The 27399-nt window shown below is 38.1% G+C and overlaps 1 protein-coding gene across 1 annotated transcript in view; it reads right to left on the reverse strand.

Moving 5' to 3' along the window:
* The window catches only part of PLXDC2 (plexin domain containing 2), a 253466-nt gene that overhangs the window by 95926 nt on the left and 130141 nt on the right, over window positions 1-27399 (reverse strand). The window contains exons 3-4 of the mRNA XM_058018381.1: window positions 21624-21770; window positions 16707-16776 (exon numbers count right to left, since the gene is read on the reverse strand). Of these exons, the coding sequence (XP_057874364.1) occupies window positions 16707-16776; window positions 21624-21770 (217 nt within the window). The remainder of the gene's footprint in view (window positions 1-16706; window positions 16777-21623; window positions 21771-27399) is intronic.

The raw sequence follows: 27399 nt of genomic DNA on the forward strand, positions 1-27399 counted from the left end.
GCATTTTAAAGCTGGAGTCCTTCCTCCTGTATCTAAGCCACTGCACTAGTTTTTCTGAAAAAAAAAAAAAAAAAAAAAAAAAAAGAGAACAAATAGAAAACAAACCTATTTTTGGACTGTGAAAAAGATGAAGAATGGTTTTAATACAGCTGACAGTCATCTATGGTTATTAGCTGTGCAAGACCAAGAAGTGTCTCTATTAGAAGACTAATTCATGTGAGCATGTTAACAAGACCACATTTCCCAAGCCTCTATGAAAGGGACAGAAGCTACGACTCATCCCCAGTTTCAGTGGTCCTCATCTAAGGAGAAAGGCTGAAACAGCCTTTCTCATGGAACAGTTTTCTAGAAGAGGCAAACAGCAGAATCTGAGTGACCAAAGAGGAACTGCAAGTTCATAATGGTGCTTAGATTTCATTTCACAAGGAAATATCCAGAAACAGAACTAGGAAAAACCTACATGACTGTGGCATGATAATTTGACTACAAGGTAAAAATACAAAACTGTAAATACACCAGGAAAAACCAGACATCTAAATATGAACCACTGAGTAAAAAGCATGCCTGATTAGTTTTCAAATATTTGATAAGTTTAAAGTGCTTTTGTGAGTGGAACTGACCTTTAATATCTATAATAGTGACTGCCAAAATGACTACATTTAAAAGAAAACAAAATGTCAACAGCGCTATACTTCAAAACAATTCTATTTCAACCTCAGAAATATTTAAGAATATTCTTGACTTCCTAGCAAGTACTTAATTTTTGCTTGGATGATCAGGATTTTCAATACCTGTGAAAACATCATATGAGATTTTTGATAGTTCATATTCTTCCTCTCTCCCTAGTCTTAACAAGCATATATAATAGAAATAGGTTAAGTTTCTGAATATATACAGGAAAGTCTCCAAACCAGAGACTTCCTCTTTCATGGATTTTAAAATATATATTTTCTTTTGTGGATAAAGGACACTAAACTAATATTTGTATACTGTTAAAAATTATAATTATTTCACAGTAAAGCAAATACATAAAATTTACCAGAGATAATGTACATTTTACCATTCTTTTCTGGTCTGCATATAATGTAATTAAACCTAGTGGAATAACTGAAAATTGCAGCATCAGTCTCACTCTCTTAAGATGTGTATTATGGATCAATATTATTTGTGCTCCATTTGTGTTTTAAGCAAAATTGTGTTTTCTCAATAAATGCCAGTGATGATAGAATAAACCAAACACAGCTAGCAGTGAAAACAGCATTTAAATGACCCCAAGTATGCCTTCCAAATGCCTAAATGCCCAGAGCACATTTGCTTAGAATTGGTTGAGTTCCTCTTCATGTAGTGTAAAACCAGCTGAATGCTTCATAAAAACCTGTTCTGTTCCCTCCCCCCACAATGAAATAGATAAAAAATTGTACTTATAAAAATTGGAATAAATGTATTTTGCAATTGGCAATCTAGAGCTAGATTTTAAAGTGCCATGAATTCTGAGAAGTACCAGAGGATGCAAGCTGGCCCATCAAATTTTTTTCACTATTTTTTGAGTGAATACATATGAAGTAATGTCAAATATTATTCCTTGGACATTTTCACAGCTGAATGCACAACTTTCCCGTCTCTGTGTTATCAGAAGTCCATGTTCATACTAGAAGTTGGAATTAACGAATAAAATCGTTATAAATTCTACAGCTGAAGAAGCACAAAAAAAAAGAGAAAGTATTTGTAAAAATTCAGAAACTCTTCTTAAAGAGAAATGCTCATGTACTGAATCAATCTGCTGGCTGGATGCTTATGGGCAGTGCAGGCATATGTCTTCCAAAGTAAAAAATAGTTAATCTTTAACATCGCTATTTAACAGAAACCAATAAATTAGCATGATGACTAAGCTTTTTGTTTTGACTTGCTTCAAAACAGGCCTGAAGATTTTTTTTTTTTCTGAAAATGTGGACATAATTTTTATCATTGAGGTAAGCAATATCATTGCTGTGACACCTTGCTCAGACATTTGAAAACAGGTACAGCTCACAGCTGTTAAAGTGGACAAAAGGCAGCAGTAGGCACAGGTAGGTGAGTATTATTCAGATGGGAAATGGTATAAAATTCACACAGCAATTGCTCTGAGTTGATCATGAAGGAGGCTCAAAAGGCTCGGGGTCTAACGGCTTACAGTGTCCTTCTTAGGAGATAAATTCAGGTTGTCAACTAAGAAACAGAAATTTTCCCTAAAATATTGGTTCTGATGCAATTGCAAGAGAGGTAGAAATCAGGGGGTAGGGATCCTAAAGTAAAGTTCACTCATATCTGTATGGTCATCCAATAACACTACATAGAAATCTACTTGAAAGAAGGAAAACATTTATTTTAGTGTATAGGATTGAGAGAGATGGAGCTTAAAACTCTTACTCAATGCTCCATAGATCTTTTTATTCCATTATATTTCATGTCTCCTCCACATTAGGCAGAAAATCAAAGCAGAACATAAACTGCAGTAAAGAAGACTTTTATTGCCCTATTAAGTCATTGCCAAATAACCCCTTATTTTATTTGGCGTCACTTGCATCTAACAAGTGAGATATATGAAATCACACATCTGCTGCCATTCAGCTCAGGGTTTAACAATATTGCAGCTAGCATCCTTCAATTAACAAGTTATTAAATTAATGAGCATTTATTTCTTTGACAAATGGTAATTTTTAGCAAGCCACTTAAGACCTTGGAATCTTAAAACAGTCACTAGTCACGCTCTCTTCAACAGCCTTTAGATTCTCTCTGCTCTCAGATGTGCAGGCACGTACCAGACTGCCACGTGTGGCAGCTTGAAGTCAAAAAGTCACCATTTCTACTTGAGCAAATAGCTACGAAAAGTTTTTCTAGGTAAGCAGCCCCAGGCATCATGGATCATGATGCAGGTTATAGAGTCTGGCTTTCCTTTTTTCAGAGTTGCAGGCTACACTTCTTCATGCACAGGTTTTGCAGTACAGTAATGGGTGAAGATAAAACACTTCTAACACGAATTGCAGGGCAGTCCCTGACTGAGAGTTATATCAATGCTGTCTCTGGCAAGACAAGGCAGTGTGGAACCCACAAACACTTGGAGGAGAGGCAGGATTTGCACCGATGGCCCTTTATGCAGATGTCTATGCCCTATTTATCCCCTTCTTAAGACCTGAGGCCTGCACTGGTGAGTGAGGCAGGGTAAGAATCCCACGCTAGTGATTCTGGCTACCTTATCATTTCCTGGAAATACACTGGAGAGACACATCAACAAGCTGCTTTTTCAGGTGGATGTAGCATCACAGACAAAATGACACAAATAACACGTGAAATTGTTACAATATTGTGGCCTAGTGGTAGTAGTTCTAAAATAAAAGTTCTGTCTAGAATAGTTACTGCAAGGGATTGGAGCACGAAGAAGCTCCTAAAAGTAAATGGAACTAAAACACATGAAAACAAATGTAGTTTTGAGGTAATCTTTCCATGAAAACAACAAAAACCTCTTTTTCATTTTTATAGTTTTTCCTGACATGTCTTGTCATTAAATTTATGGGAACAAAAGTTATCACTTTTTTGTGAACAAAATTATCACTTTAAGCCATGGCAAAGAAAACCTCCATAAACCTCTGGCGGACTCTTTCCTATGATTTTAGAAGAAATTTAGGCATAAATGCTTCTTTCTGCTGCTCTCACCTGGAACCATCTCTTTAGCAACAGGCATATGCATGAAAAAGCTTGAAGACTGGGGATGTCACAGCCCAGTGACAACATTGACAGAAGGAAGGGGAAAGGGTGTGAATGCAGCCAAGGCCAAGACTGTAAGGAGGAGCAAGAAGCAAGTGAAAAAATTAAAGTCTCAATTGAAAACTGACAAAGATCCATGGGAATCTATTTATTTCAATGGCTTTGGTTGCAGAAAACAGACAGATATGAATCTGAGCAATTTGCAAGGGTAATGAATTTAGCAAGGACTGGCTTGAGACAGGGAGGTTGCCAAGGAAGGAATGATGACATAATGAAGAGGCTGGCAACGGGCAACTGATTTTTCATAATGTGGCTCAGACAACACTTGCAAGCATTCTATTTTCCAACTGTTGACCATGCAAAACACGTAGCAGCATTTGCTTTTCTAAAGACTCTCCGGGAGTCAGGGATGGATAGACATGGACAGTCATCATATGAAATTGCAGTACAGTAAAGATATAAGAAAATCTGTACTCTCTGTACTGTCAGAGATGCAAAAGAAATTCCATGTGCAGATTTTACATGACAGATCCCAAGTAGTGAAATTAGAATACTTTATCTGAAGTAATGAATACAAAAAGCCTTACATAGATTTATTCATGTGCTTTTCATTCTTCAACAGTTAGAGATACAGACAGGAAATGGCAATTATGGGTGGTTTGTGGCTTTGGATAAAACAATGCAGAAACTCAATAGCAAGAATATATTTACTTTTAAATACTTACTTTTAAAATATTTACTTTTTAAACAATGCTGCTGGTGACATGTAAAACTAAGTAACTAAATAGCCTCTTAATGTGAGCCTGTGTCATCAGTAGGATGGTTCCAGTACAACGATTCTCTGTTGCTGCCTTTTTTTAGCTCCCACAAAACATTTCTGGCTTCCTCATCGGTGAGGGCTTGCACTGGGTCTCTGTGGGATGATCTGAGGCCATTTCAGGATCCAATTTACTTTGTTAATTATATTTCTCCAGCAATAATTTCAGTGTTCACTTTTAAATCCTTCATTGATTTTAATTAATCCTGTGTAAGCTTCCAAACTTTTCTTTTAGATAACAACAAGCTGCTTATAGCACAACAACCAGAAATTCCACACTTACTAATGCAGCTGGAAATCAAATGTACTGTCACTTCTATAATTGCTTTGGACACACTGCAAGTGGCCAAAAAAATGGGTAAGTCTGAAGCAAAATACAGGGGCAAGAAATCTTGTTTTCCAAAATATGACAAGTTGCAAATTAGAACATTGTTTTGAGACTTTAGATTTCTATTTTTCCTGCAACTTGTTTTTGTTATCAATTAATTTTTGTATGATGGCGCTATACCACATATTGATACATTACGTTAAAGATACTAGAGCTAATGCAACACAGATTAAATAACAAAGGTAATAGAGAATAAATGCCTAATTGTTGTACTAACATTGCACTAAGCACCTTGATATATATCATCCTGTGAACTGCTGGAATAATGTTTAAGGTAATAAAGTGCACAGCATAAAAATGGAGTGAGATCCCTTCACTGATAGAACAAAAAATTATTGACTGGATGGGACTCTTACCTATAGCTTTAAAAACACCACTTAGGTGAACTGATATTTTAGCTGATGAGTACTTCCAAATATAATATTTCTAATATCTTTTCCTGACAGAATTAAAGGCACTTTATCTACACAGGTAAAACCCTTTCCTGTATCACTCTCTTCTTGCACCTAATGCTACCAATGCAGAGGGGCAAAACACAGCTAAACAGACTTTGACACCTTTCCCTTTCAGTGCTGCTCTGCTACAACTCATAAACATTCTCCACTACTTCAGAGAGGAGCAGTGGTGAGTGTTGCTGATTCCTGCCATTGCAGAGCATGCTTTAACAGAGCATGGAATCACTAGGTTGGAAGAGACCCTCAAAATCATTAAGTCCAACCCATAACACCTCAACCTTAACACCTCAACTAAACCATGGCACCAAGTGCCACATCCAGTCTTTTTTTAAACACATCCAGGGATGATGACTTCACCACCTCCCCAGCCAGACCATTCCAGAACTTTATCACCCTTTCTATAAAAACCTTTTTCCTAATATCCCACCTATATTTCCCTTGGTACAGCTTAAGACTGTGTCCTCTTGTTCTGTCAGTTGCTGCCTGGAGAAAGAGACCAACCCCATCTGACCACAACCACTTTCAGGAAGGCGTACAGAGTGATAAGGTCACTGCTGTGTCTCCTTTTCTCCAGGCTAAACACCCCCAGCTCCCTCAGTCATTCCTCACAGGACTTGTGTTCCCAGCCCCTCTCCAGCCTCGTTGCCTCCTCGGGACACGCTCGAGCGTCTCAAGGTCCTTCCCAACCTGAGGGCCCAGAACTGGACACAGCACTCAAGGTGTGCCCTCACCAGTGCCAAGTACAGGGAAAGGATGACCTCCCTGCTCTTGCTGGCCACACTATTCCTGCCCAGGTCAGGATGCCACTGGCCTGTATGGCCACCAGGGCACACTGCTGGCTCGTGTTCAGCCGGCTGTCACCAGTACTCCCAGGTCCCTTTCTGCCTGGGCACTGTCCAGCCACACCATCCCCAGCCTATAAGGTTACAGGGGGTTATTGTGGTCAAAATGCAGGACTTGGCATTTGGATTTATTAAACTTCATCTTATTGGACTCTGCCCATCCATCCAACCATTGCAGGTCTGCAGAGCCCTTCTACCATCCGACAGATTGACACATGCTTCCAGATTAGTGTCATCCACAAATTTATAATAAGAGACTCAGTCCTCTCATCCATGTCATCAGTAAAAATATCAAACAGAACTGGCCCCAGCAGAGACCCCTGAGGACACCACTGGTGCCTGGCTGCCAGCTGGATGCAGCACTGTTTACCACCACTCTCTGAGCCCGGCCATCCAGCCAGTTCCTAGCCCAGCACAGAGTGCTCCTGTCCAAGCTGTGAGCTCCCAGCTTTTCCAGGAGTGTGCTGTGAGAGACAGTGCCAAGGCCTTGCTGAAATCCAGGTACACAATATCCACAGCCTTTCCTGCATCCACCAGGCAGGTCACCTGGTCATATAAGGAGATCAGGTTGGTCAAACATGACCTACGCATTGTAAACCCCTGCTGGCTGGGTCTGATACCCTGGCCATCCTGTAAGTGCTGCTTGATGACACTTAATATAAACTGCTCCATTACCTTACTGGGTACTGAGGTCTGGCTAACTGCCCTATAATTACCAGGACCTCCTTCCCACCAATTTTGTGAATGGGCGTCACATTGGCCAGCTTCCAGTCCTCTGGAACCTCACCAGTGAGCCAGAACTGTTGGTAAATGATGGAGAACAACTTTACAGGATGGATCCCATCTGGGTCCATAGATTTATGAACATCCAAATGGCTCAGCAGTTCTCTGACTGCCTCCTCCTGGAAAACAGGGGGACTATTCTGTTCCCTGACACCATCTGCCAACCTAGGAGGACAGCTGTCCTGAGGAGGAGCCGTCTTCTAGAGACTAGAGGCTGAAGGAAAAGACATTAAGCATTTCCACCTTCTCCTCACCTGCAGTTACTAAGTTCCGTCCTGCATCCAGTAGAGAGTGAGGGTTGGTCTTACTCTTCCTTTTGCCATTAATATAATTGTAAAAACATTTTTATTATCCTTCAGAAAAGTTGCCCTCAAGATCTCTGTTTTGGAGCACGCCCACCTTTCCTGGACTCCATTGTTTATAAGGGCTTTTCTGCACTCCATTTTTTATAAGTGCTTCTTCCCAAGGAACTCTCTGAATAAGTCTCCTAAAAAGGCCAAAGTCTGCCCTTTGGAAGTCCAATGAAAAAGTCTTACTGATGTTCCTCCTGATTTCCTAAAATATTGAGAATTCTATAACTTCATGATCACTATGCCCCAAGCAGCCTCCAACCACCACATCTCCCACCAGCCCATCTCTATTTGCAAACAGGTCTAACATCTCCCACCAGCCCCTGGTGGGCTCATTCACCAGCCGTGACAAAAAGTTGTCCTCCATGCTAAGAACTTCCTGTACTGCCTCTTTTCTGCTGTATTAATTTCCCAGCAGATGTCTGGTAGGTTAAAATCACCTGGAAGAACAAGAGCTGCTGATCCTGAAACACTCTCCAGCTGCTAATAAAATGAGCTGTCCACCTCTCCTGGCTGGGTGAAGGATAATAGACTCCCAGTAGGATGTCAGGTAAGTTGGCCTTCCCTTTAATTCTTATCCACAGGCATTCAACTTCATCATCATTAGTTTCATTACTCATGGCATCAAATGCTTCCCTAATATAAAGGGCCACCCCTCCACCTCTTCTCCATTTCCTGTCTCTTCTGAACATCTTCTAGCTATCCAGTGCAGCACTCCAGCTATGTGAGTCATCCCACCACATTTCCATGATGGTGACCACATCATAGCTTTGCTGCTGTACCACAACTTCCAGCTCTTCTTGTTTGTTACCCATGCTGCATGCATTGGTATACATGCACCTCAGCTGGGCTGCTGATTTCACCCCTAGCTCCGGTTTACTACCCTTGGGCCTGCTTCCTAACAGTTCAGCTGCATCCTCTTCCTTCTTAAAACCTATTTTAAAGCCCTGTCAATGAGTACTGCCAGCTCATGAGCTAAAATCCTTCTGCCCTTAGCAGAGAGATGGAGCCCATCCGGTTCCAGCAGGCCATATGCTGTAAAATTTGCCCCATGATCAGAGCCCAAAATTCTGCTGATGATGCCAACCCTTGAGTCACTTGTTGATGATGCGAGCTCTCCTATTCCTGTCATCATTCTTCTCTGCCACCAAAGACACTAAGCAGAACACTACCTGAGCTCCTCCCCTATCAACCACTTGACCCAGTGCCCTCAAGTCCCTTTTAATTGCCCTGATCCTTCTCTTTTCAATCTCATCACTGCCAGCCTGGAGTATCAGCAGTGGGTAGTAATCAGATGGCTGAATCAGCCCAGGGAGTCTCTCAGTGATATCCCATGCCTGGGCCCCAGGGAGGCAGCAGACTGCGGGGTGGGTCCTGTCAACATATGGGGTCCTCTGTTCCCTCAGAAGGGAGTCACTCACTATGACTACCCTTCTTTTCTTTTTAATGTCAGAGGTGGAGATCCCTCTGACAGATGAACCATAATTGGGAGGCTCACTGGGCAGATTATTTTCTTTTACATCTTCTGGCTAACCCTCTAAATCCAGGGCCTCAACCTATTCTGAAGTGGCACCTGGGGTAGGTGAAGGGAGTCAGGAGGAATTTTTATTACGTCCCTGAGTAGGGACCCATTTCCATTCCCCTTCATCCACCAGGTGTCCTCCTATTGCCTGACAGTGGGAAGTGTGGGAGTCCTCTGATTCCTGGTGGGTCTCACTTCCAGGATAGAAGGGCAAAACTCCAACAATCTATTTCCCTTTCACTTTCCCTAATATTCCTTAGTCTTTCAACTTCTTCCCTAAACTTGGCCACTGAAAGGAGATCATTCACCTGCTCACACTGCAGGCATTCTGCAATGCTCCTAGAACCATTCATGAGCTCAAACACTCTGCACAGAAAGGGGTCTGGACAGATCCTGGATCCTTTTTTGGAGAGTTTATTTGGCTACATACACTTTTACTAACTGAGGTTTTTGATCGTGTAAAAACCATTACTAACAAAAATCCCCAAAACAAACCAACAGAAACACAACAAACTAAAAACCCCTCTAGCAGGAGGAAACCTGCAACCCTGCCTGGGCGAACTACCACGCAAACTGCCCCGCCATGCCTGCAGAGATATGCCATGCCCTCAAAGATGTGCCACAGCCTCAGAGATGTGCCACGACCCGGGTTGCTCACTCCTGCTTGCCCTGCTCCCCAGAGCCGTCATTTAATCACCGGCTCCCTGCCGGAGGAAAGCTCCTCCCTGCGCAGCTAACGAGAACGAGGAACCAACCTGCTCAGTGCTCTTTTAATCACCTGTCACTCGTGGAAACAAAGAGCTGCCCTGATATGAAGTACAGCCAATTAGGGAAACACCCTGTGGCAATCTAAGGAGATTTACAGCTCATTTTGATAGCAATAGGATCATGATATAATTTCTGGGAACACTCAACAGTCATTTCTTAAGGAAGTCAAATTATCAGTCAGTGTAAGTGCCTAGATTTCAGCAGAAATATGAGGAACAATATGAATTTTGTAAGTATTTTATGAACAAGAACACAAATGTGTGGCATTTACAGATATGGAGGATAACACACTAAGGAGAATGAAGCCCAGAGTTTCCTTGGCTATTGCAAGTAACCATCAATGGTACCTGGTGCTATGGGGTGCTAGTTAGCAATAGCATCACACAATACAAAGGATTTAAGTTTTTGTAATTCAAAGTTATAAAACTGCATTTACAGTTGCCTCATTTGAGATGCAAAATAGGTTTCCCTTAAAAGTTCAAGGAAAAGAGCCTTCATTAAGATGCACATGGGACCCAAGTGACTGAAAAGATTTTACTGCCCCTTGGCAATAATATTGTTATTGTTATTAGGAATTCAACACATTAAAAAAACCTAAACACAAACACTGAGAAAACCAGGAAAAAGAACTTTTGCCGAAGTCAGAAATAAACTTTTCCTGAAAGGAAAACTTTTCCTAATATTTGGACAGAATTTAAACTAAGACAAACCTCTTATTAGAAATATTGTAACCCATAGGAGTACTTATGTTTAATAATTAATATTAACTCTGAGCTGATTTTTTAATGCAATTACAAGCCTAAATAGTCTGTAAATACTCTATGCTTGGAAACATTTAAATTCTGAAAAATTTTGTAATCAAATATTGTAATGATCTTAATTTTGGCTTTAGGAAAGAGATATAGCCAAGCACTCTTTTACAAATCTTAGAAGATTTATGAACTGACCACATTTCATTTGGTGTAGTAATTCCAAAGTTTGACATAATTTTTATGCACTGCTGCCTTGCAGCATCAAAAGGTTTCCCACTTTTCACCAGGAATTTCTTCTTTTAATTAGAAGGTACAGGCAAAAATGTATTGAAGCTTTTTTTTAACTTATAAGCATGCACCAAACCAAAGAAACATTATATTTTGTAGTACCTGGAGAAAATAAAGATTTGTCAAGCATTAGAAATCTTTACTATGATGTAATAGCATAATTTATTCAGACTTTGAATGCTACTGTAAAGGTTTAATAAAAAATTATACTATTAGAAGTTATGGATCCCTTTTAGACATAGCCTATACTTAACAACTTCCCAATGTTCCGTGGAATGGTTTTCAGCTACCCTGAAGGCTCTTTGACTTAACATTAAATAATTTAATTTGTTATTATTTTCAGCAAAATTATTCAATTTTATTTACTGCTTATTTGGTATTACATGTGGACAAATGCTTTGGGTAGTTATCTGTTATTCTATGAAACAGTCTTAAAAAACCACAAATATGGTAATCTTAAGCCTTTACCACTTCAGTACCACTCCTCCCCATAATCATCCAAGTTGGCAAATGCCTTAATATGTGATGATCAGAGAAATGTCAAGGCATATGGAATGCTTTTTTCCCTCTAAAGCTTATAATTCTTTTTGCCCTAAGTGCTTCTGATCCAATTTGTAAAGATAAGGCATAAGTGTGGGAATGGAAAGGGTCATAAGGGTTCACCAAGAAAAGTTAGGAAAAGCAGAGTTTCCAGGGAGGGGATAGTCCCTTACTAAGACACGAGGGATATTCCCAGGACACTTGACACAGGAAGTTTTACAGGGAGATTTTTTTTTTTTTGGTACAACTGGATGGCAATATAAGACATCAGAAGAAGACGAGGTAAATGAAGACAATTTTGTGAGCTAGTCAGCAGCCAGACCCCCACAGTCCCTTCAGAGTGACCTGCCCACTGGTGATGACAATTGTAATCCCCTGTAACAGACACAAACTAATCTGAGGCACTGATTTTGGCTAGAAACACTGTGTTTCACTCTGCTTTGTATCACCTTTGCCATTCAACAGATGTTGCCCACAGGGCAATTTGTGTTGTCAAAGAGCTCTTCATTAAGTGATGAACACATCTCCTGCCGGCTCCTGTGCTGAAAGGTTCAGAGAAGCAGGAACAGCCAGAAAAACCTTGCTGAAATTTCTGACAGACTCCAATAAAACATTCCACTCAGGACACTGATAACTCAAAGAGGCGGGTAAATTTCACTCTACCTAGCCACTGGTTTGGAAATTTAAGAAAATAAATACATGAGATGCAGGGGAAAAAATTAATTAGCATAGAATTTCTGCAGGCTGCACATGCACAGCCATCCTCACCCTGAACAAGCTCAGGTCCTGACCCCGTGGTCCCTTCTCTTTCCGTAGCACCACCACCTAGGTGGACAAATTTCCCTCCTGCTCAGAGGTATTGCCAGCAGAAAGACAGGGCTGAGACAGGGCAACAACAGGCTTTATTCCCTCCCCACAGCATACTCTCTATCTGTCATTGATCCCTTTTCCTTGAAAGTACTGCAAAATGTGATGGAAATTGTATTAGAATTCTCCACACTTTGGTACTTATTTTTCATATCCCTCCTTGCTACGTTGAAAACAGTAAAATAATGATACATACAGATTCGAAAAGAAATCTTAAAGTGTTATCTCTGTAGAGAGCTTCAGCTTTTAAGTAGCTAATCAACTACCTTGCTAACCAGCGATATTTTGCCTTTGGTACTTTCCCACAAGCCATATGAATATTTAAAAAGAATTTGATACTGAAATGTGACTCCTCATGAGAATGAAAGATTACTTTGAATCAGTTGTCCTGACTAGTGAGGGTTTAGGAACCATGCTCATGTACCTCACAGCTGCTCCTCAATCCAAGATCCAACAACATCAGGTTTCAGCAGAAAAATTAGTATAGTATTTTCAATGCTTGTGCTCTTATCTTGTGTCAATAGAGCACAGGACTGCTGTAGTTTTGATGAAAAGCTGTGTGAATACTGGATGCACAAAAATCTTTCTTCCATAAATACAAGTATTTTTAAGCATGAGATCTGGTCTTAGGAAGTAATAATCATACAAAGAGTTTTTGAATTCTGTTTTGGAAAATTATCAACTCTGATTTGATTACACTGGAATTTACTGCTAGGATGGCTTTTTACTTCTTTGCTTGGTACTCCTTCGATTGACAGTGGTAGAAATGCTCAGGCAGCATCCTTAGAATTATTTCAGACAATTCCTCCAAATGGAATATTTCTCTAGTGAAAGATATCTCACAAAAATTTAATACAGTATTTAAAAATTCAACTTCAGCAATTTGCTATTACACAGGGTAAGTGGACATTTCTGGAGCCTTCTTCATGCTAGCTGGCAAAATGTCTCAATATTCAGCATTATAAATCTAAAAATGTAACCACCTAGTCACTTCAATTTCTACTGTTATTGTTACGTTTCCTTAATGCTGGGCAGTGCTTGCACAGCAAGGCCTTTCCTTCTCCCTGGAATACCTCAGAGAAATTGAATGTCAACAAAAAATGCCATAAAAAAACCCTGCCTAAATAACTTACAGTATCTGATATAAAATTGCACTAAAAATAGAGACTGATAAACAAAACAAACAAAAAAAATCCTCACAGAGAATAAGCAAGAGGGGCTTACTACAATGAACATGGAAAATGAATACAGCCAGCAATGAAGTTTGCAGCATGTTGAGTAGGATGTGGGGCACAGAGCTCCAAGGATGCCCTTGAGAAGGGTTATGGGACTGCATGGAGAGATGCATCACAAGAGAGGGTTTTCCCAGCTCCACTGAGCCCTGTGAGGGATGTCAGCGACTGGCAACAAGCAGACTTCATACACTCAGCTCCTGGCATGCACAACCTGACTCACTATCTCACAACTTTTTTCTTTTTACAAAAATAACCCATTTTTGGCCTGTAGGCTACAAACTTTAGAAAGCTTCACAAAAACCAAAATTCAGCTTGCTTGAAGACTATCTATAGGAATGTGGGCAGAGACATGTCTGTATAGCAAAGAACCAATTATTAATTTTGTCAATAATAATTTCAATTCTAATATATAATTTATATAATAATATATAGCCTTTTCAAATACCAGCTAAGACAACAGTGAATAAAACCCTCAAACTATTTTTTTCACTACCTTTTCTTCCTTTTCTTACTTGAACACAATGAGGTCATCAAAACAACTCAGAAGAGGAAATAAATATCAGTTAAAGAGAAAAAAAAGTTGAGTTTTAAACCACAGTGATTCCAAAATCATCCTAAGCAATTTGGGAGCCCTGCTATGCCACAGTGCACACTCCATGAAGCATGGTAGAAACCATTGGCGTTGATGTTTTTATTGTGACAGGGATTTATTGTGCCATTGTTCTCAACTTCCCTTTTAAGAAGGCTATTTAATTTATGATTTGTATGTAAAAACCAGTTTTTAGTGTTGCCCTTAGCCTAATTAATAATATCCCGCTCTCCAGGAAGTGGACATCTGTCTTGTGGGAGTTCTGTACACACAAACTTTGTCATTCTTTTGATGTCAGAATAATCTCTGGAGGTATTCCAGGTCTCTAATAATAGTAATGCCAATGTAAAATCTTGGTTACTAAGGAATAGCAGACCATAGAGTATATGAAGCACATGGAACATTTATTCATCTTCTGTTATCATAAATCAGTGGTGGTGAAGTGTCATGCTTAGCCTAGCAACAAAATTTGCAAATATATCTGAATTAAAACACTTTTAGAGAGTTAGTACAGAAATAAACCTTTCTTTTCCTGCTAGATGACTTTAGAAGCCTTATAGTTGTAGTAAAGGTTGCATCCTGGACTGACAGAATGACTTACAGTTACTAAGCTTTATCAAGATAACATTTTAACATCTATTATTAAAAAGATTATTTTTCACGCTTAATTTTGAGGTGGAAAAATCATGGAAATGTTAATGAAAGACAGAAATATCTCTGTGCTAATGTCAATGGTGTACATTAAAAGGACTGATTTTAAAGTTGTATTTAGCTTGTATCCATCAATCTATTTACAGCAATAATATTTCATTTAGTCCAAATGCAGCAAAAAGAAAAGCATAATTATCAGCCAGTGTTCCATTAACAGCAAGAGAAAAGAGTCCTGCAGAGCCACAGTAATTTCTATATTCTGACTTTTTTTTTTTTTAAGAAAACAAATGACAAAACCACTTAAATTCTTCGTTTACTCAGTATCAAATGGAAAAAAATGTGTACCTCACAAATTGCTCCTACACAGTTCACCTCATGAGATTAACTTCCCTTCCAAGACTTTTGGGTCTGATGGAGAAACTTGTCAGAGCAGTATATTAGTGAACGGGGTAAAATTAGTAAAAATTCAGATATTTTAAATTCCATTAAATGAGAAGGCTCAGCAGAACGACCACAACAAAAAATTACTTTAAGAGAGTGAACTTTGTGAAATTTTAAGGAACCAAGGGCAGCAGTAAGAATAAAGGGACATTTAGAGGATGAACCCTGTCCCCACCACTGCTGTTTTAGCTTTGCAGGATCTATCCCATCCTTTTGTGCTACACAAATCACATGCTGATTTTGGCAACCCATCAAAAGCAACTCCTCTAAAAAAGAATACAAAACTGGGCATTGATGATCAAGCACCAAAATGAAACTAACAGCATAGCAGAATGGAAATCAGACAAATCTCAAAATCATTGGTTCTTGGCTCATCTTTTCCAAATCAGCATCAAAATGTTATTGCTGATCAAGAGGGGAAAACTGATACTCAAGAAGTCACTTCATGATTCTGCATCCTTTTTTTTTTTATCATTCTACTGCAAATCACTTTAATATCAGCCTTTAGTCACCTTTGTCCAACACTTGTACTCTGCTTTGGTAGCAAAATGGAGATCCTGATGGGGAGCATGACAGAAATCTCTGTTACAGTTCACACTCTTGTTGAGACACTGTCAGCAATTCTACCCCTATCATTTAGTCATAACCTCCCCATTTAGGAGTTCAGTGGGACATGGATATCCCCTGATCGTGTCCACCTGGACCCCATAGCAAGAGAAGGAGAAACTTAGATCAGGGACAGGGTAGAATTGTTCCTAATGATGGTGGCTCCTATTTCTGCCTGCTTGTCCTGACACATCTCTAGACTGAGCACCACCAGCCAGGGTCCATGAACTTGCTGGATATGTTCAAGGACCAGAGGATCCTCTGGGTGTGCCCTCCATGATGCTGCCTTTTGCCTCCTTGTTTTTATTTTTTTACTATTACTCCTCCTTCTTTTTCTCATTTGTTGTCTTCCACGTAATCTCCTTTTCCTTGCCTCATTAAAATGAAATTGTCTTTCAAGGAGTTGGAGTTGGGAAGGGAATAGAAGGAGCTGATGGCTGCTCCCAGCACAGGAGATTGGTGCAGGCAGCTGGCAGCAGCAGGGAGAGGGAGAACCCCAGCAGTGAGCCATCAGTGCTGCCCAGAGCTGCCAGGCTGGGAGCTTGAGCTGGCCCTACCTCCCTTCTCACCCCACTCCTCTCGTGGAAGGAGGAGAGGAAGGCCATGGTACATTTTCTGAGGCTGTACCACACCATGACAATGCCCTGTGATGGGTTTGCCTCACAGGTGACACATGCCCCATTTCTAGCAGCACTGCTCATCTTTGGGCAGGAAATCCTCTCCCCTCGTGCAGGCAAACCCTGTCTCCCTCCTGGCTCTGGCTCCAGCACTCTCACCTCCAGGGCAACTGCTAAACACACATACACCTGAGTTCTGGGGGAAATATCTAAACAGAAAAGGATTAATGCTGTGAAGTCTTACAGTAAGATGGGTTTATAACAGTTCAAGTTAAATGCTGGAGGTTTTTCATCATATTGATATTTTGTGATTTTCTTTTTGTGGGCAGGAAAATTTCCTAAATAAAAGCTGCAGTTTATCTCTTGACATATACAAGCAGGGGAAATATATTTTAAATAGCTGCAAGAAACTCTTCTCATCTTACTCAAAGTAAATGGTTAGAAAGTCACTTACCTCCAGTTGCCACAGTAATTTCACGTAGAAAATGTCCATAAAATGGAAAATCAAAGGACAGATTTACTCTCTGAAAAGAATAACAGCAGAAAATAAAATCAATATTGAGCAGAACATTAAGAGAAAAAAAAGATGAACAGTCATCCACTTCAAATATCTCTTTCATTGCTTTTTTTTCTCACTGGAGCCTTGTTATTCTTAATTTGGAATTGCCAGTAGCTAACAGGAAAGAACTCTGAGAAGCACTTAAACACTTAAAGCAGTGGAACATTATAACAGAAAACTTCATAAAAGAAAAGACATGAATAGATATTGTAACTCAATCACAAAAATAAAATTAATAAAAGATTTGTAGAATTTCTCCTTAAAAAACTGTTGCTTTAACTGCTTTCATAAAAGGTCCCATCAATATCAAAAGCCTTAGCAATACCTATGTTTTACAGGACATCTGCTGCTTTGGCTGCTAGCTTTCTGCTGCTCTGCCACAGGAACCTTCATGTGCTGTCCCTGACATCCTGCTGCTGCCTGGGAGCTTGTCTGAGGAAGGCTGGTCACTGGAAGGCAATTCCTCCATCAAACCCAAATGACACCATTCCCTAAAATTCTCTACACTGTCAGCTAGTAGATGGAATGGTGTAAAAAGAAATATTCAACAGAAGCAATAACAAACTCTACTTAAGCTACGTATTGAAAAATAAAGGAAATAAATAAAATTTTGGAAAGAACCTTTTTCTTTTCTTCATCTACCTACAGGTGACTATCCTCTATCAGCTGAATTCATAGCACAGAATTGTCATTTGGGGAATGAACTCTTCTCCTCAACTAAGCTCACCATAAAGCAACATTCAAATTCAAACTCACTTTGCCTCTCTGCCTATGGCTTTATCTTTTTCCATCTATTCCATTCCAGTCCCAAAGCTCAATGATTATTGTGGCGACTCATAATTATCACCTTGTGTGCTACCTGGTTAAACTCTGAATAAATTAGTGGTCATGGCAGAAAGGAGTGCTGAAATCTCAGCATGGTCTTTTCACAGTTTAAATATAATATCCTGTGAAAAACACATCTCTTCCACAGTGGTCCAAATAGTAAATATGAAATAAGCATGCAGTCCATTATTCCTTCTTTTGGAGGACTTACTACAGTAAAAGCTGGTGTGAAGATGAGTTGTTGGTGACTGTCCCTCAACCATAATTTTTGATGACTCCACTTAAGAAAGGGCAGCAGCCCACACATTTAAAAAAAGTGAAGGGGGAAGGAAAAATAAAAGTACTCATGTCTTTGTTTCTCCTCCCATTATTTCTGTCTTGTATTTGTTATTTTCAGATTGTATCTGAGTACTTCTTCTCTCAGGAAGAATTATATTTACATCAACCAGAAATGTTTAAAGAATTATTTAGCATGAAGTTAGCAGTTGAAGACTTACAGTAACTTTAAATGTTTGGAAAGGGATGGAAAGATTTGCTTTCCATTTAAATGGAAGACAGAATTATGATAGGATTTATTAGCACATTTTTGTTTGCTTTTAATTAGAATGCAAAATCCATTTGCAATGTGTTAATTGGACTGAGTAGGTTCTAATGACCTTTTCTGTATATACATAAATATGGATGTACAACTGAACATTTCTAATCAAAAATGGCATATGCAAAAGACAGCACATGAATTAATTCACACAAATATTCTTTTACCATGCTCTACAGCTTTCACTGCTGAAGTGTATGCTACATCTGTGAATGCACTCCATTTAAATTATGTCCTTGCTCTAGCAAACATAATTTGAAGAACTCTGTTGAAACTACCAATAGTCTGACCAAAGTTTCTCTCTTTCCTTTATATGCCATCCTCCATTTTACCTATTCACTTTGAATCATAGTAGCCATTGAACTACTTCAAGTGAAAACTGTGCCTCCTAATCTAAGTGGCTATAATATAAACATTAGTATTAATATGTTTGCAACAAAAACTTGATCCCATTTCTGCTCAAGCCCAATAACGATCTCTCACTGACTTAAGTCAAAATGTGACACCTTAAATTCTGACAATGTAAAAATGTTTAACATAGCCAATTTTTTAGCATAATACTGTAATAACCAACATGATTTAAGTATCATTTTGAAACACAATATTCTAATAGTCACTAAAACTTTGCTTTTATTTCAATGCTAGAAAGCATACCTCATTTTTAAGAAAGAATATCAGAATTTTCAATTCATTGAAATAAAAATGTTCTCTCCATGCATAAATGATAGAATGGACTGGGAGCAAAGGGAGTTAAGTTCCCAAGTATGATATATCCTGTATTCTAGTTCAGTGTTTGGCTAATCAACTCTTAGATATCTAATTTAAACCCACTGAATATCAAAGCCACCTCTAAAAATGTATTATATGGTTAAGAAGATGGTGGCAATACATTGAAAAAACACTTTTACTACTAGTGTTATAAATCCTGTAATATTAGACATTTAAATTGTTCCATTAATATATGTTTGCTACTTTCCACAAAAAATTACTATGCTGTTTATAAAATCAAACCATCAAATGGATCCTCTCCAGGATTCTCTCCAGTCCTTAAGACTTTTCTTGTAGAAGCAAAACAAACTGACAGCTTCTGGGAACTCTCAGGATTATTTACTTCCAAATGAAGGAAAACACACAAATTGAGTGTGAAATTGTCAGTATTCAAAGAATCCTTGACATTGTAAATTAATTCCTTAATATTTAGCATGTGATAATTTAACTCCTGGTTCTATTGTCAAATTGGAGAATAATGTTTAGAAAATATAATGTAAATAATTGAGTGCAAGGTGTGCAAAATGGCCTTTTAAAAAGAGTAATGGCAAAGTTTATAGGAGAGAAGGTAAGAGATTGCTGCTGAGGTAGGTATGATCTCAAAATATACAACTCTGCAGTTGTACAGCTATGAAAATCACATCTCCCTGTTAAACACCTTTGTTGTGTAGTACATGTGGATGTTGTTTACTTGGACACAAACATACAAAAAATCAATTATAGATGCATAAATAAGGAATAAAACCTTAGAGGATGACTCTCTGATACTTTTTAATCCTTTGGGGGGACATTTTATTTTTCAGACCTGAAAAAGGGGTCTTTAAAACTCTATGTAGAAATGGCTGCAGCCACTCAAGTTCATAGTCCAAGACATTTGGGTAAGCATGAAAAGAGATGGATATCAGTGTGCTAAACAGGGACCAGAGCTTTGTCTGCTGTAGCTGGAAGAAAGGAAGAGGGGACACCTGCCATTCAGAAGAAAGGTCTTAAACCACTTGCTTTGGGGAGAAACAGTTGAAGCCCTCAAGTTTCCATTTGCCATGCTGAATGGTCCTCTACAATGACCCCCACATAGACCAAAAATATTGCCCTGTTCTAGCCTCTAGTTTAATAACTTCACAAAATGTTCCCCTTGGGATGGACATTTTAGCTGCATAATCTCAGGGATCCAATTGGAAACAAAAGTGAAAAAAAGTCATGGAAGGGTATCACCTTTACTAATCATTAAACATGGGTTAAAATTTTAAATTTATTTATTGGCTTTTCTTTCGGCATATTTCCATTCTTTCCCTCAATGCAGGGCACCAGGATCCCACATAAATAGACAAGACAGACAACAGAGGTCCTCACTACCTCAAGGTACCCTTGAGGGTCTTTTTTTCCTCATTAGAATCAAATTGTCTTAAGAAAATAGCTGATACACTGTTTTATTAAATCTACCCCAAGGATCTATAACTGTCTGAACCCTCTGCATTTGCATTATCCCTGACTGCCTACACTCTTTTAACTTTGAAGGATATGTTTTTTGAATTGGACTCTATGTCAGTTACATGTGCTGGATTTATCACCTCACTCTGCTTTCTATATTCTGATTTAAATACCACAGTATTTCTTTCTGCTGCCTCTTGCATTCCTCTGAGCAGTCACCTGGCTTGTGCCACGGAAAAAACAGATTAAGTAAGGAAAAGATGAATTAAACTTGTGCTTTCTCTCAGCTTTAAAACCGTTAAAGACATCTGCATCTTTAAAAACTGTACAACTTTTAAGTAGGGCATTCACTAGATTTTGTTTTAAACTGGCAAAACCCAGTTTTTTAAACTGGCAAAACCCAAGGACTTTTTTTTGGAGCTAAGTTGCTGAATGGATGAAACACAAGTGTCTTCAAACATAGTTCTGAGCTGTAATTTTCTGTATTCAATTTTTGCTAATATTGGCTCTTCTATGTATGCAGCTTCTAGCCACAGGTGAGAACCAAGAATACAGTCTCTAAATCATACAGTATTTAATTCCATTTCTAGGTGTGTAAGCCCATTATTTTCATACCCACCTTACCAGCAGCATGACTACAATAAGTTAAATATGATTGTTACTTACACTCCAATTTATATATTTCCTGATAACCAAAAATTTATTTGCTGATAACCTAAAAACATAATTTCTGTTACTATATGACAATCTCATGAGCTTTATCAGTTGTCCCAAACAGAAATATAAGAATGAACCCTCATATAAAATAGAAGTGCAAACATACCACAAACATTCCATGAGAAACTTAAAACTTCATCAACTTCATCCTCAACAGAGATCTTTTACTATTCAACTCAACAGTAAAATTCCCTCTGATTTCAGCAACACAAGTGGTTTACCTTTTGATAGTTTGTGATTCTTAGGGACAGAGGAAAATTTTAAACGTATGTTTAAAGGCATCTCTGAAGGACTGTTACAGAAGGTTCAGAAGTTCAAGGAATCCTTTGATAACAATAGTGTAAAGACTTCCACAGCTTAACTAGAGCTCAAAGACATAGTTCTATGAACAACAGTCATGCTACCTAGTAATACTGCTGTGTGGATCTCTGGGGGAAAATATCCATGTTAGTAAAAAAAAAAAAGATAAAATAACTTACTGCTGCTTGACGATGGGTATTGGAAAGGATCCCATGAATCTTTACTTTGTCCTTCTCCATTTGGTCTATATTGACCCACAAATCCCGGCTGGTAGAATCATAGGGGCCATACGTCCTTGATGTATAATAATTATGATCTGTATCCTCCTGAAATAGGGAAAAAACACAGAAAAAAAAAACAGATTATAATTGAAGATGCACCTTAGTTTTATATAAAACTCACCCTTGAAATACTGAGTCCTTTTGCTCTTTGAAGAACCTCAGCAATGCAGGAAAAAGAGTAAGAATTGTAAATATGTTGCAGAGATAGCTCTGCTCCTAACCCACTAGCAGCTGACAAGGCAGTTACCTCATGCAATCATCTTATATTATGATTATAACATTCACTATCCCAAGTACCAATTATACAGGTTGTGTAATAATCACATCAGTGAAATCTATGGCAAAATGTGTGATGCCTTATGGAACAAGATGAACAATTCCTATAACAATGGCCATACCCTAACGAAGCCATAAGAACTATTCATGGATAACACCTTAAAAAAATTGTAGTTTTTAACATTTCTGAACATAATTCACTAGTCTATCCTATTTAAGAACATCCAAAAATATTCCTAATAGTTGTAGGCTTACAATGCTATGTGTTTTTAAAACTCTGAACGTCTGGTTTACTGTAGATTTGCCCTTTCAAGACAGAAAAACATATACATATTTGTGGAAGAAATCTTCCTAATCCTCGTGGTTTTAAAAAATACAGTAGTTGTTGTCATGCTCCCATCACAGCAAATTTTTGTTAAGGTTAATTACTGTGCAGGTCTCTGCCTTCCTATCTAAGACAGAAGAAAAGAAAAAAAGAAAAAAAGAAAAAAGTGTGTGGTCTGAGGCAAGAAATGAAACTCATATCAGATTCCTAGTCTTCCTTTACTCGAACCAAGCCTTTACAACCACAAAATATTTAAATCAACAGAATTGCCAGCTCTCTGCTGAATAGCTACAAGTAATTCTATAAAAGTAGCACATGCTAGTATTTCTTAGTTCCTTCCTCAGTTCCTCCCATTCTAAGACAAAGTAAAAAGCCCCCAAAAGCCTTGATGATAGAGTTTGAAAATAAACTCAGAAAATAAAAAGTACAATAGAAAATTGAAGAGGAGGACGTAGAATTTGGAATTACCCTGGTGATGAAGACGTTCCCCTCCTGCTGTGCCTCCTGTATCCAGTCAGCCACACGGGAGTACCCTCAAATCAGGCTGTGCTGCCCTGCAGAGCTGAGTTCCCCTCCCCACAACCCCAGATCGTACCCAACCCATTCCTACTGACATGATCCTGAGCTGGACACACACGTGGCAAGGACTTATATTCTAATGACATCATTCATGTCCTAGAGTAAATATATTGATCATAAATCCTGTTTCAGCTGGATTTGACCCTACATTAACATCATTACTGATGCATCTTACGTTAGCTGTTGCAGATATAGTCAGGTTATTTTCTCCTTGACAATTTCTGTGTCTTCTGCTGTATTTTGCATGCCAGGATGTACTTTATATTTCCAGTAAATCTCAGTAACAATTCTGAAGGAACTTCCAACAGATTCACTAACTCTAAGTTAGTCACACAAGTAAACATAATTAAAACTATACTGTCAGGAAGATGACAAAAGCCAGACATCTAACCAAATTCTTTCCTCCTTTAATAGTCAACAGAAACAGTTATTGCTGTCATGTATAAAATAGAGGTACTGTAAATTCAAAGGTTTTGAAAACAAATATGTATATTCCCAGTCCAATTTACCACTCTGAATAAAAATTCCTTAGTAAATATTGGTCACATTTAAGGCATACAAAATCTCAATGAAAGAGATCCAGAGACAAATAACAAGTAATTACAGTTTGTTTCAGATAAACATGCAATATTTAAACTATAGTCAAAACTGTGCAAAGTTTTTTTTTGCATTTCAATTTTTTTATAGTTAATAAAGCTACCCCAGTTAATTTCTAGCACCTAAACCCCCACTTCCACAACTAGAAGGCTCTAGCACTGAGCCTAGTTGGTAACTCTATAAGATTTTAAATGGTATCTTGACCCATGCCTAAAGCAGATTCACCATACAGATTGTAAATCAAACACTTAAATTACAGCCTTCATCTCAAGATTTTGCACTGTGTGAGGAATTATGTCTAACAAATTTTGTATATAAAAGGTCTCATTTAGTATTTTAATCCAAGTTAAATAATCTTAGATTCTTTGCTTCTACTTAAAAGATAGAAGGAAGGTAGAATTCCTCTTCATAGCCTTCATGCACATGTATTTTATGAATATATTATTAATTCTTTCTCTCCACATCCTAAGTTTTCTTAATCCCATCTGTAAATTTACAATCTGAAACAAAAAGGCACAGGCAGCTAACAACTAAAGTTGATGTGAGCAGCTTGGGAGCTCCAAATAAGGTTAGGATCCAAGCTTCTGTTTCAAGTCACTGCTTTCATAGTTCCTAATTTGCATTACCATGGAAATGAAATTCTTGGAATCTTTAATAAATATTATTTCATTGGTATCATTAGATACCTACAACTTTTCATTCTGTCAGACCTGCTTATATTCTTTGACTGATTGCACCTGCTTCATAATACATTCCATTCCCTACAGGTAGATACATACAAGAAGATGGAAAAATGTTTAAGAAATTTTACTGAATTTGGATGTAAACTAATCAATGAAGAAAATAATTTTAATAGTTATATGAGACAGATTTAGAGTTTTACTGATAATTAGAATTCTATAAAGATACAATTATGATGAGGAACAAACTTCTTAAGTATCTATTAGTGACACAGAAAGGAAAGCAAAAAGAGCAGAGAACATACCCTTTACTACTTCAAGAAAGCTTTCTTTTTTCTTTTTTAGGTATTTGGGGGATATGAGCATTATCTCCCACTGGATCTCTAAATGTGCAATTCTGTCCAAATTCTGTTTATATATGAAGTACATAGCAGCTTTCTTCTTTTGAACAGTACAGCATTAAAGCAATGGATTTTCCCAGATATTCTTTGCACCAGCTATGAGGATTACTGTTGGCAACCCTTGTGACTACAAAGGGAATATTTATTAGAATATCTCTCATAACACTTTTCTTTTGGGGAGATAAGTTATTTTTAACCTCAGGCAATACTTGATGCTGAGTTGCCATCTTATTTGTTGATTGTAGAAATTAATTTCTTAGCTTTCACAAGCTAAGTGATGACACTTTCACAAGTGATGACACTTTGAATATATTCCCATACTTCTCCAAATACAACTGAATTTTTCAGGAAAGCTGAATATATGCACTACTCACAAAAGTTCAGCACAACTGAAGATTAAGCCTTCTTTAAATACTTGGTGTGTCAAATTCAAAGACTTAACATCCATTCCATACATTAGATATTCAGATAATCCCAAATACAGTCTAAATGTCACATATTCATTTCATCAGTAACTGCTGTCGCTTAACAGATTAAAGCTTCCAATGTGTGATGTGATCTTTCACAATCAAGATAACATAAAGTAACTATATATGATATTTAAAATAACAACTACATTATGCCTCTGACATTTGTTCAAATTATTATCTGGGATTCTGGCCAAAAATAGGCATGAAAATAGTACCAAAACTAACATGAAACAATAAAGCTTCCTCTCAATGTTCCTGAGCTGCAAAATGTGGGTAGGGGTGTGTATTCTATTCCCATCTGTTAGAGGTAGGGCCGTTATCTTGTGTTAATTGGGCAGTTTTCTTTATCTCTTTCATGACACATCCTCCCTCTGGGAAATATCTTCTGTTAATGGGCCGCTGAGTCTCACTGCATGACTGACAAAAATTACATCATCCATTGTGAGATGCTCCACCCAGTGGGAGGAGCCAAGCATTCCTACCTGGATATAATCTGAGGTTTGGAACACCCCAGTAGCCTTTTCCCACTGGATTCCCAGAGGAAGACCAGGCCATTTATACCACCATTGAACCTTCAGAGGAAAGCTACATCCTTCTACAGGATCACTGCTCCAACAGAACCACATCTGTCACTCCAGGAGAACTGCAGCCACCATTTTGATTAGACTGCTACCAACACCCTGACCCACAGGATGTCAGGTTGTATTTTGACTCTGTTGTTTTGTATTACTGCATTGTTTATTTTATTTCTTTTTTCTTCCCTATAATAAAGAACTGTTGTTCCTACTCCCATATCTTTGCCTGAGAGCTACTTAATTTCAAAATTCTAATAATTTGTAGTGAGGGGGTTTATATTTTCCATTTCAAGGGAGGCTCCTGCCTTCCTTAGCAGACACCTGTCTTTTCAAACCAAGACACAATGAGGACACCATGATTCCATGATAGAATCACATAAGTAAACATGTGACTTTTTAGATTTAATTCTTTTCCTGCCACATTTTTATTTAACAGATATTGAAAAGTAATATAAATCTCTAGGAGACAGAGGATATTATCAAACAAGATTTAGGAGTAAGAGTTGCTGTTGAATCCAACTGCATGAATATTTTGCTTTTAAACACTGGATTCAATTTGACCCAAACCGCAGACATTACTGAACAAGAAGTTCTGCCATCTCTCAAACTCTCTCTGTGTAAGACTGTAATTGAAGAAAACTAATAACTTCAACCAGAGGAAAAGCCATCAGGAATGAGCTCTGCTGTTGCACAATAGTATGTTGTAGAAAACGTCTTGCTTTCCTGAGAAAGGAAAGGAAGACATCCACAAGGCAAATTGTCATGGATCAGCCAAGCTGATGGTCATTACATTCCAGCAGATAGTTCTGGCTGCCTTCCCCCAGTACTGGAACATTCTTTGTGACATTATCAGTGAAAAATCAATTGATTTATCAATCAATACATCAATCATCCCATCCAAGGATCCTCATCATCAGATCTTCCTTATCAAGTGCCATGAGTTATTGCCAGATGCAATAGAAGACAGAAGACTGCATTTCATTTGATAACTCTTGTCCCTTTAAATATGCTACTGTATTGAAAGTGCATTTCCGTCTTCAACTGAGAAGACAACATAATGTAAAATGTCTGAAGCCCTCAAGGATATGGTGGTAGACTTTATAGATACTTAATTTTTATCACTGTGAATGGAAGGTCTGGTATGTGATTTCTAACAAAATACATTAACAAATTGCTCAAATATTGCTCAACTCACAGATTAGGTTTATTTTTAAATTAAATGAAATTTCTGCTAATATTGGCCCCCAAAAAATTAGTTCCAAGAAAATTTATCACCAGTTACTAATTTCATTGTCATTACTTCTGAATACAAACATTTCTACATTAATAGCCTATGAAATTAATCAGAGAATTGTGTTTTCCATAAGGTGCATTTGTAGACTGAAATGAAAACACTGAAAGAAGAAAATATGCAATTCTATATTTTAAAACAGACTACTTTTCAGCAAAAAAACCAAAGATATCAATACTTCTTTGGGTACTTAGATAAAGGAAATAAGCTAGCAATTACAATTAGTTCCTAAGGAATAAAGCCGTTCTGGCAATCCATTTTGCAGAACCAAAAAAACCTTTCTGTTTAAATGAGACAACAACAGTGGGCCCCTGCACACATACAGCCAAAACAGCTTCCTCAAAACTATTTGTACTTTTACCCAATCACATGTAATGCTGGCTACTCTCTTATGTTAACTCTGCCTATCACATCAGTAAAATACAGCCAAAAGTGACTTCTGAATTGTTTCAGACTTTTGCTAGAAAATTGCTTTTAGAT

Source organism: Melospiza georgiana, chromosome 1 (assembly GCF_028018845.1).
Source record: "Melospiza georgiana isolate bMelGeo1 chromosome 1, bMelGeo1.pri, whole genome shotgun sequence".
NCBI lineage: Eukaryota > Metazoa > Chordata > Aves > Passeriformes > Passerellidae > Melospiza > Melospiza georgiana.